At 41.4% G+C, this 12152-nt stretch overlaps 1 protein-coding gene across 1 annotated transcript; it reads right to left on the bottom strand.

The window, feature by feature from the left end:
* Positions 1–2253: 2253 nt before the first annotated feature.
* LOC119277191 (exonuclease 1-like) lies at positions 2254–10042 on the bottom strand. Its single transcript, XM_037558432.1, has 14 exons — positions 9791–10042; positions 8965–9084; positions 8574–8697; positions 8317–8454; positions 7315–7524; positions 6767–6939; positions 6448–6520; positions 5666–5792; positions 4994–5337; positions 4833–4887; positions 4414–4694; positions 4268–4316; positions 3570–3777; positions 2254–3460 (listed from the first exon to the last, which is right to left on the bottom strand). The coding sequence occupies exons 1-14, from the start codon at positions 9949–9951 to the stop codon at positions 2896–2898; spliced, it is 2628 nt and encodes an 875-aa protein (XP_037414329.1). The 5' UTR covers positions 9952–10042; the 3' UTR covers positions 2254–2895.
* Positions 10043–12152: the final 2110 nt, after the last annotated feature.

Here is a 12152-nt window from a genome sequence, read left to right as displayed (position 1 = left end):
TGTGATGGTGATTTTCTTCTGAGAAGATACTTGTCCATGATGAATTACAACAAATACATGGAAAATTGACTAAGTGAATGAAGTGTACCCTAATTAGAAGTTAAAACCCTAGCTAATGCTGAGGGTTCACCAAAACACATATATTTTGGTGGGGTAAAATCTACTGGCTATAGCGTAGGAGTTCATACATAGCAAAGTAACAAAACAAATTCATACAAAATAATTGTTGCAACTTACAAAAAGAATAGGAAAACCAAGAAGAGGTCAGGACATAATTCAGTTAAGGTCTACTGTAGTCTGCAGATAGAAGATTAACAGGTTGCAGACAGGGTTGGAGATGGAAATTTTGATGTGTCTGGAATCATCATGCGATCAATCTGGCCGCCTAGGCTATGTGGTGTCGATGGGCATTGTGGCATTCCGCATCATCGTGTCACTCTATTAGCCTCATTGGCATGGGGATTGAGGAACCAAACATGTGTATGTTGCCAACACACCTAGCCATGTACCTGCGTCGCGCCTATGGGAAGTAAATCAAGCAATTGAAATTAGCACTAAAAGGTGAATTAAGATTTTATCTAGTAGGAGATGATAGCCTTTTCCCCTAAAGATGGCAAATATGTCCGCCTGGTTTTATTAATTTGCAAATTCTTTCTCATCGAGTTAAAAAAGTGAAATTGGTTGATATCATGATGATATTAGGTAGTATAGATATAATTATGGAGGAAGTTGATCGTTGAAATGATAATAGATACTACAGAGTTAGAAACTATCAATTGTTTTTCAAAATCAGATGTTGAAGTTCTCAATATCCGGCATTCCTTCAAGAAAAACCAAGGACAAGCCCTGTCTCAGTATCCTTTCTATTTTCTGGAGCAGAGCTTAAAATAATCAAAATGCAACCATGGAGCCTGATATCTTTCAGTTTGTTGGAAAACTTGTTGTTTATTGGGAATAATCAATATACTTTTAATGTGAACCTTCAGACGGACTGTCCGGGACCAGACCGAGTTCACCTGGGCATGGCTCAGACGCTAGCATGGACTATACCTCGCTGGTAGCCTCCACCCCGTGCTGAAGCCAAATATATGCAAGCTTCAGGCCTAGATTGTTCAGACAGCTGCCTACGCGCATAACTGGGCCAAAGGCCCATGTATCTCTCCCTTTAGCACCCAACTTACCCTTTCATGTGCGGGACTATAAATACTTCACCCCCTCCTCTCGAGGGTTAGACAAGTGACCTAGATTTGGCTAGAGAGCTTGTCTCCAATGTACCTCCCCTTGTAGGATCAAGACCTCCCTTTTGAAGAAAACTGCCCATGGAGTGCAAGACATCTACTTTATAGGGAAGATGTCCGAGGCCACCCTTGAGGTGATGGCTCATGGAGAACAAGGCCACCTTGCAAGGTGAAGACTCCGTGGAGTACCTCTATATCCACGGAACATGGAAGAACCTCCACCTTTGTTCTTGTTTTCCCTTGTGTTTGTGAGAAATCGTTAAAATTGTTCTCCGTTGTTGGTTCTTGCTACGTCGGATAGGCTCCCCTAGTTATCCTTCTTGTTGTTCTTCGTGTTCTTCCTCCTTCCATCCTTTCATTCGTGAAGATCGGGCTACCCTAGAGGTTCTCCCCTCACCAAAGAACACCAAGATGATCAATGTGCCTATGGAGAAGAAGTGTCGTTGGCTCCGAGGAGGAAGTTTTAGTTGAAGACTCCTCTCCTAGTGCTGATACATGTTTAAAAAAAACATGCAGTGAAAAGTTTAGGTGGAAAACAGAGGAAAACAAAGGATCCCATGAAACGAATTCTAAAGAAACTATTATAGTGATTACGGAAAATTAGCATGTGCTAGGTTTGTACACAACGCAGTAGTCTCTGAAACTGAAGCAATGCACTTAATAAGGATGGCGTACCCAGACATCTATTCATTTTTCATAGACATGTATTCATTTTCTTCAATTGTACGCACGTGTAAAATAATTTCAACTGTACACACGAGTAAAATAAAGCATAGGAGAGTTATATACGCACAAGTAAATCAAAGTACTATGTACCCAGACAATACAATGCAATTGCAATTAAAAAGGATGGTGTACCCAGACAGTATGGGCGGGATTAGAAAGCATATACTAGGTGGATAGAACACATATAGATGAGAAAATAGCTATGCAATTCACAAAATCTTGAACTCGGTACACCCATTTAGGTGAACTTGGCTCCGCCAGACATGTATTCATTTTTTTACCCTTCTGATCAAATACAAAGAAGCATCTTGAGGTATTTAACAAATGGTATCAATAAAGGTTTCGCCAGGTCCGGAGAGACAAAAACCCAGTCCATTCAATACACAAATAGTACATTCAAGATCATTACTATACCCAACAACAAGTTACTCGGAATCCACAAACCACAATACAACATATTGTACAATTCCTTAATTCGTCTTGATTGGGAATTGACAGAAGGTAGCACCTGTACTAATGCTCAAATGACAACAGTATCCAGGAAAGAACAGAAATGGGCATGTGCTAGGTTTGCACACCACACAGGGTGGTCTCTGCAACTGAAGCTATTAGCCCCTGCTGCCAGCTACCTCCCCCTCCAGACCATACATGCTTCAGCTTGCATTTGCATGAGATAAAAATGAAGTCAAGTACCAAGCCTCTACAGGTACCGACTGTCATCTTCTTTCATGCTTCCATTCTGTTGGCGCCAAAAGGTCTTAGATCAGGGGTTCATCGGGACTGCAGGTCCATGGGTGGCCAAGGACACCATTTGACAGCATTTGCTGCTAGATCTAAGTTTGCTCAGGTCAAAGCATGAAGGCTGGCAGAAGCTTTTGGTGCAATAGCAAACACGCCCATATCATAAAAGGTAACAGACTCATCGGCAGTTCTATGTGAATTTGCCTCGAGAATTTCGTCCAGAAGCCGCTAATGTTGTCCCTGCAACCCTGCTGCCATCCAAAGGTTTCATGGGTTTATATGCAAATGTGATCAGATCAGGAGGACTGTCAGCGGTTCTTATAGCTGTAGGAGACAATTTGCTCCGCTCAGAGCGACTAGCAGTAGTCGTGGGTCGGTATGCAAATGTGCTCAGATCAGGACTGTCTGCAGTTCTTATAGCTGTAGAGAATTTGCTCCGTTCAGGACGACTAGCAGTAGTCGTGGGTGTGTATGCAAATGTGCTCAGATCAGGACTGACAGCAGTGCCCACTGCTTTACGAGTGTTCTTGCTTTGATCAGGACAGCCACCAGTAGTAGATCTTGCCGGTGCATCTTTATCGGTGACCTTCCCCAGATCAGGAAGAAAAACAGGGCTGTGTGTAAACGCGCTCAGATCAGGAGGACCGTCGGCGCTATTCGAGGCATCACTTCTGGATCTGCTTTGTGAACGATGACCTCTCGCGGTCTTCTTAGCCGTACACCGGAGGTTCTGTTCCGGGGGTCTGAGAATAGATCTGTGACAGAATAACTGTGCCGTTATATATTCACTCATGGATGAAACCAGGTCACTTCCATGTACTGATAAGTAAATTGTGTATATGCACAAGTTATGAAGCTGCATACCTCACAGAAAGGGTATTCTTCACATCCTTTAAAGGAGCACGAAGGCCACTGGCACGGGAGCCTGCGTATCTGAAAGACGATATCAGTGCAGCAAACTTATCCATCGATTTCTTCGCAATGCCACTGTAATTATTCACATGGGAAACATTGCATCCGAATCTTCCTTCAGAATTTGTGTCGATGTCATCAAGGGAATCAGTACCACAGCCTGCAATAATTTCAGACATTACACAGATTGCTCTCTAAAGATCAAGACAGATTGTAATAAAAAAAGTGGCAAATGGTACATAAACGATCTATAATACAGGAAGAATTGCATGGAAAATGAAGATTGAGAAGCATCTAAACTGAATTTACTTTAAAGCGGTAACCTTGGTTAAATTGGTTTAAAAACCCAAGCTTGAATAAATGACTGAAATGCTTAACATTCCTTGTGACCAAGAATAACAACTAAAAAATGAGTAAAGTTTAATATGACACACAAAAAACATTCCAGGGGATGATAATCAAGCTGCCAAGTGAAATATCCACCAAACTGCAAGCATGTAACAAGCAAAGGACAAACAGAGGCTGATGTTACTTGCAATCCTTTTTAGTCATATTATCTTCATATCCAACATAGCAATGGAACAAGGAACAGGTTCAAATTATCAAAAAGAAGAAACAAAGGCAAAATAAAAACAAGGTAGAACTATTACCTTCATCAACTGCTGGACTGTCATGTGAACTAGTTGGCGGCAATGTTTCCTGCACAAACAGCATATCAGATACCAGCTAGTACCACAGTAGTACTACTAGGCTAGCTGCCATGTAATGATAAGTAGAAATTAAAACAATCATTTACGTCTTCAAAATTTTGGGGATCCCAAAGTTTTCTTCTCTTCACAACACCTCCAGGGTTCCCCGGTTGAACTCCAGAAAGAGTGGAAGTGCCAGTCTCAGCGTTATCATCATCATCATCATCTAACTGGTCTTCTACTTGATTTGTGAAAACCCTCTTATCTTTCTTGAAGTATGAACTCCTTACAGTAGGAGCCACATAACTTTCAGCATAATGTGGCACTGGTCTCGATGGCTCCGTGTTGTGAGAAACTAATGATAGATCTGCTATCCCAGGCGAAGTCCCTAGAAACATAAAACAGGCACATATGAAATACTGAAATCAGTCCCAAGATGGTTAATGTTGACTCTCCATGAATAAAGAAACTATCACATGACTTATGGATTAAGTCACACATCAACTACAGAAATTAGAGATCTTACTCTCTAAGCAAGGACTTATTGGCATTGCACTTGTGTTGCAATAACTGACCTCAACCTGAAAAGACAAGCAAGACACAAGGACAAGAGAAATATGTCCACAGTAAGAAGGTAGGACTAAGAGAGCATTGCAAATGTTTACGCAGTACAGTAATAAGAAATACCTCTGCATCTTCAATGTGTTGATCCCTAGAAAGAGGACCATTGCCAATATCATGAGAACTACAGTGGGGTGAAACACTATCTGAATCGCCCCAGGGGAAGGCACGACCAGTACTACATTGAGAAGCATCAATTGAATCATCTCGAGGAGGTTCAGAGCTAAAATGCTCAGAACTATACTGAGAGAATTGAATATTATTCATTGGCAAGCTAGTGTCTTCAATTGAATCAGGGGTGCCAGAGTCTTCAGTCTGAGGGCTCGGCAAAGAAGATCCATTCAACATTTTTTGCTTGGGTGTAACCTTCGGTGCCCTGAACTTCCGTTTTGCCTCAAGCGATGCTAAGCCTTCTAAAGGTTAAGGATAGTGCAATGGATAGTTAAATAGTGTGAATAAAGGATGCAAATTAGCCCAATCAACAAGACAATATGGACAATAACATTACTACATTTCGTACATCGCCTTTACCTGCCAAAATATTTGGGGTGGTGGGGTAAGAAAACTGTTCAAATGATCTAATCAGGTATTCAGGTTTTAAAAACCAAAAATTAACAAGATTCTTGTCCAGGGCAATTCATAAATGTGAATTATATACACGCATCTAGGAGCTCACTTTAATAAACTTAATTCATCCAAAGTTTTCTTGAATAAAATTAAGATGCATTGAGAGGATACAGAAGTAATTTGTCAATATGTTCTTCTGCACAGGCAATTCTAGCCTCTTCTTTCCATTTGAAGGAATAATAGACTCCTTGACCATATAACCTTTGTCAGCAGCAGGTGCACTGCAAGGAATGCTGGCCTGCAAGATATGTATACGTAAGGCAGAAACCTCAATAAGATAATCAAGAACGAAGACACAACTACATGTTGGTAGTTTGCACATCCTGCACTATAACTAAGTACATGCTGGTATAATATTTGATAAACAAGTGACAAAAATTACTTATTTCTACTTCTGTAAGATGATGGTAGTACATTTAGTAAGAGGCGCCAAAAATACATGAAAACATGACAACTTATATTTACTTCCATTCTTTTGTTTTAGTGAGGAACCTTGTCTATTTTATAACTAAATATTTTTGTTATTTCCCCTTTTCATATCTTCCATGCTGGGCTAGTGTAATGTTATTCTCAAGACTTCCTTTACTTAATCAATAAGGAGAACGTTGTTAAAATACAGAAAAAAATTCTAAAAAGCCCTCATATTTGGTGTTATTCATGAAATTGCATCATGCTTTGTTTGTGCATGCACATGCTTTTACATGCACAAGGCTCCTCAGAAGAGCGGGGTGAATTACATTAGGAGGAACAAAGCACCAGCAAACTAAAACGGCAAATTAGTAAAGCATATGAGAGAAAACAAGCATAACTTTCCCATAACTGTAGATTGACACAAAAAATCTTGTGGAAGACAAAAACCTGACAAGAACAGCACAGAAGGAAACAGAGAGTACCTCAAATGGTTCTTTTGTAAGTGGATCGATTTCCCCTAGAGCAATACCTTTAACAACAGCCTGTGGTAACCATGTATAAACTAATTAAGGAAATGCTCTAGTGCATGAAAGTAGAGTTCCTTCAGGAGGTAAAACGATTTGGGATTACTGAGTAATATGGTGTCATGAAACCCTTAGCTTATTTTCAAATTCGCCTGTATTCAATGGACATTAGAAGGAATGGACGAATGATGGAAAAGATCAATTTATGAAGTGAATAAACATCAGCTTATCATATTTATATAATATCTAACTAAAAATATAAGTTTACAAAGGATATGGGCCCAGAAAGTCGTCTTCGCTGAGGTCATGAGGAATGCCAGACAAATGAACAATATCTTCTGTCGCAGGATCATAGACCCTTTGAAACTGAAAAGCCCATATTGCCTTCTTGAAATTCTCTTCATATTGAGGTGGAACAGAAACAGCACTGTACCTCAGGTGCTTGATTACCTGAAAGCATGCATTCCATTAACTTCCATCACACTAAGAACTCATTGTTTTATTGATCACCAGGTTGCATGACTAGTTTAAACAGAAATCTCATTTGTAACATTTGGTTGTACGTTGAATAACTAACTATAAGATAATAAGATAATAGCTTCATAAAAGTTGGACCAGTCAACCTTTTGTTTTGCCTGTAGTAGCCGTGTCTTGAACTATTTATTCTGCTTGCGCATTATGCACATTTGTCCTTATTAGGTCTGTTTTTATCTTGTAGGGACAACTGTGCTACACATGTTTTCTGTTTTTTCTGTGGGTTTTTTACTATTTTTTATGTGTATTGAAGGTAGTATATTGAATAGACAGAGAGAAGACAGGATTTACCTTCTCATGACTCTTAAGTTTTTGGATGAGTGCATGAGCACGTTTGACACCCATTCCCGGCAAGGATGGAAGATAGTCACAGCCACTTAAAATACACATCTCTAGTAACATCTGTTTCGTGAATCCATTTAAGTCCAGCTCCCTGTTTCGTTCCAATCGCGTTATCTGGAATTCAACACCTTGCCCAAATTTGTCCATCTTGAAAATAATCTGCACATTACAATAAGATACATAAAAATGAGAGAATACAAGTAATGTTCTCAGAGGACAAGCTCAGAGAATGGTGGTTATTCAACTGCCAAAACATGATACCAAGATAATCTTTCCTGCTTATAAAAGTTGGAGCTAGTGGTGAGTTCACATGTGGGACCAACAATCTTCACTAATAAACAAATGCACCTCTACCAATATGTGGGGTGAGCAACCTTCTAAAGACATATATAAACAAATGGACTTTTACTCACATGTGGGACCTGACATAAATAAACAAGTACACTACTTTCATATGAGACCAACACTGATGAAGACACAAATAACAAAAACCTGAAATGCGGCTCCAACTCAGATATATGCTTATGTTTTCAGTTTCTCTTACCAACCAAGTTCCTCCAGTTCTATATCACAGAAAAAGAGAGTGAACAAATTGTAATTCCAAAGCAAAGATAGATTTTGTCCTCCTACCCGATCCACGACCTTGTGCAGTCAACTTACTACTGCCTATTCTCATATGTTTAAACATCCGAAATGTTGCGTCTTCCAAATGACCTACTATGATCTCTTAAGATTCTCCAATGCCAGCCGCATGATCTTTCATGTATTTTTGCTCTTTTTAGTCATGAATTGTGCACAAAGGCTGCAGAACAATATTAATGATTTTCTAATCCAGTGGCCTAACTCCTCATATTTTATAGTTTCATAGCAAGGCACGGGCATTGTGCTAGTAAATAGAAAGGTTATGGTATATGTTGAGGGCTGAGGAGGGGGTTGTAATAGTGTGCTTACTCTAGAACAGCCAAATGGTATCAAATCTGAATCCTCGGTAATTACAGCGTCAACAAGTTTGTTGACAGATAAGAATGTCATTTGTGCATCTGCTTCATAAGGTGCAACAATATAATCGACCTTTTCTTGCTTCAGTACCTGCATTGCATGTTTAAAGACAATTTATAGAAATCAAACCAAACATTCTCACTCTGTTAGGAACTACTTTAAATGGGTGGTAACAGGTTGGTAATATAACACGGAATTTACATCTGTACCTGGATCAGTTCTAAAGCAATTTTAGGTGTAATATCAACAGCTTTCTGGTAGCAGTCGAAAGCAGCGCGAGAATTCCCAGCTGCTTCATGTTCCCTGGCACGCTCAAGATTTTCCTTTCGTGACCTGAAGGATTGCATAATTAGCATCCAGTAAATAATACTGTTGAATGATGACTGCATAGAGACAACAAAAACTGCAGAGCCCCTTGACAGATTCAACATTAGGTAATAATTTTACAACTGCACTGCATAGGTAGAGAGCCCCAGATGACCACAACAGTAGCACATATGCAAAGAAACTTCCAAATACATTTAACATTGTTGAAAGGTAATGCAAATGTCCCCTGACAGCTGAAACACACTAGACAATTACCGTCAAAGAAGAGCATACCTTGCACGTTTGACCTCTTGTTCGCTCTTCATTGGCAGAAAGCCTCCATCAAATACAAGAATTGGCTTCACACCATGGTGCCGCAACAAGTTAACCCTATGCATGCAGTACTCAATATGCCTGGTTCAAATTCAAGGGGGCAAACGCAGGTGAGTTTATGGTGGAGCACTCAGGATGTGATAGTGAATTGCAGCTGTACATAACTATATGGTTCTCTGCACTACGATTCAGTGACAAATCAATTTCAACTGCATCAAAAAAAAACTACAGTATAAGAAGACAACGATGCAAAGTTAGTAGTTACAGAAATCTTCATACGTAGACATCTCCAACAAAACTTCTACGAATTGAAATGGTGGATTTTGTAACTAAAACAGAACCAGATCTTTCCCAGATATGTTTCTCGTGTATATATATATATAACCAACCTATAGATAGAAGAATTCTTGGCACTGGGACAGAAGGGGAAATTCAGTTTTAGGGTACAACAGAACAAACGAAGCGCGTCTCCTTTCCGCAATCCTGCGAGAAACAACACAAACAAGGGGCCCCGTTTATCCTTCATCTGGAATGGGATTCACATTCACCGGTTGGGACACCAACCCAATCAAGAAACATGTCTGGACCAAGCAGTTGTGCTGGTGCGGTCACTATTCGAGAGGCTGCCAATCCGTTGAGGGATTGGGGGTGAAATGCATCGCAAAGGAATAAACTTCCTCGATCCATCGATTAGGATTCGGCAATGTGGGGAACGGATCAGGAGACCCTATCGGGGTCAAAACTAGTTTTTCGTCAGTCCAAGAAAGGGGCGGGGAGGAAGGGGAACCTGGTGGTGGGGATGCCCTTGCAGAGGCGGTCGCCGCAGGAGAGGGCGCCCTTGTGGAGCCAGGAGTAGGTGTCGACGGCGACCGTCTGCCCCCTCAGGTCCTCCACCCTGATGGGCGCCATTATCGACTTGAGTTGCGGCAGCAAACCCTGGATCCCCATCGCCGCCGCCGCCGCTCCGCTGTCTGTCCCTCCCTCTCTTGTAAGTGGTGCGGGCTTTCTTGGAAAAGGAGAGGGAAGAGCGGGAATCAGACGGGCGGGAGGACCGGAGGAGGGAACGGAAATGAAGCGCCCACCACACTCGCCTTTTCTTTCCTTTTCCATGTTGTGGTAGATTCGTAATTCATCCACGCGGTTTGTTCTCTTTTTTATTTTTATTTAATTATTGATTTGTAAAAAGAACAGAAGTTTTAGAATTTATTTTTTCATATAACAAAATTCTGATCTGACCATTTAGCGTAGCGATGATCTTTCCATTGTTATCGAGAAGCTAATAGTGCCGCCCCCTAATTTCCTTATCCCTACCCTTGAAAAGGACATGATTGTTATTGAATAAAGTCGTCCCAAAAATTGTAAAAAATGGTCTTAAGCCTCTTCCAATGCATAGGTGCATGCTACGGGATAGTAGCACCTACTTGAACTCACAGGATTGGTGCGGGGAAGAAGAAGAAGAAGGCAGGGAGAGTGTAAGGGCATATTTCACCTCATGTGTTTTTGGTGATTGACGATAATGCATTTGCGGACTAATCATGTGCATTGAGCATTTCAGTTATCTCATGTTTAGACACAAGACGATTCGTTGCCCCTCGGAGTCTAGTGAAGACGGAGTTTTCTCTACGTTTCTTTCCGGTGGATTTGAGTCGCAGGAATGTCGTACTATTAAGAGGAGTTCCGCTTTGGAAAGGTTTGGGTGGAGTCATCACGTACACGTCCATTGCTTTGCATCACCTTTCCTTTGCCTCTTTGGAGAAACCACCGTTTATCCGTGTCTCTGCAAAAGGAAGGACTCCTAGTGTTGTTGTGTTGTGGCATGCGGTAGTACTGCTAAAGAGAGCAGTAGTACCGCAAAGGCACACGGTAGTACCGGCCAGGGACGCAGTGAAGGAAATATGCCCTAGAGGCAATAATAAAGTTATTATTTATTTCCTCGTATCATGATAAATGTTTATTATTCATGCTAGAATTGTATTAACCGGAAACATAATACATGTGTGAATACATAGACAAACTTAATGTCACCAGTATGCCTCTACTTGACTAGCTCATTAATCAATGATGGTTATGTTTCCTAACCACAGACATGTGTTGTCATTTGATTAACGGGATCACATCATTAGGAGAATGATGTGATTGACTTGACCCATTCCGTTAGCCTAGCACTTGATCGTTTAGTATGTTGCTATTGCTTTCTTCATGACTTATACAAAGTTCCTACAACTATGAGATTATGCAACTCCCGTTTACCGGAGGAACACTTTGTGTGCTATCAAACGTCACAACGTAACTAGGTGATTATAAAGGAGCTCTACAGGTGTCTCCGAAGGTACATGTTGAGTTGGCGTATTTTGAGATTAGGATTTGTCACTCCGATTGTCGGAGAGGTATCTCTGGGCCCTCTCGGTAATGCACATCACTATAAGTCTTGCAAGCAATGTAGCTAATGAGTTAGTTATGGAATGATGCATTACGTAACGAGTAAAGAGACTTGCCGGTAACGAGATTGAACTAGGTATTGGATACTGACGATCGAATCTCGGGCAAGTAACATACCGATGACAAAGGGAACAACGTATGTTGTTATGCGGTTTGACCGATAAAGATCTTCGTAGAATATGTGGGAGCCAATATGAGCATCCAGGTTCCGCTATTGGTTATTGACCGGAAACAGTTCTAGGTCATGTCTACATAGTTCTCGACCCCGTAGGGTCCGCACGCTTAAAGTTACGATGACAGTTTTATTATGAGTTTATAAGTTTTGATGTACTGAAGGTTGTTCGGAGTCTTAGATGTGATCACGGACATGACGAGGAGTCTTGAAATGGTCGAGACATAAAGATTGATATATTGGAAGCCTATATTTGGATATCGGAAACGTTCCGGGTGAAATCGGGATTTTACCGGAGTACCGGGGGGTTACCAGACCCCCCCCCGGGGGGGGTTAATGGGCCTACATGGGCCATGAGGGAGAAGAGGAGAGCCGGCCAGGGCAGGCCGCGCACCCCCTCCCCCCCTAGTCCGAAAAGGACAAGGAAAGGGGGGGCGGCCCCCTTTCCTCTTTCCCCTCCCCCCTTTCCTTCTCCACCAAGGCAAGAGGGGGGGGTCCTACTCCCGGTGGGAGTAGGACTCCTCCAGGCGCACCCCTA

This window comes from Triticum dicoccoides, chromosome 3B (genome assembly GCF_002162155.2).
Source record: "Triticum dicoccoides isolate Atlit2015 ecotype Zavitan chromosome 3B, WEW_v2.0, whole genome shotgun sequence".
NCBI classification, from domain to species: domain Eukaryota; kingdom Viridiplantae; phylum Streptophyta; class Magnoliopsida; order Poales; family Poaceae; genus Triticum; species Triticum dicoccoides.
Note: the sequence above shows the minus strand (reverse complement) of the source record. Positions and strands in the feature narration are given on the sequence as shown.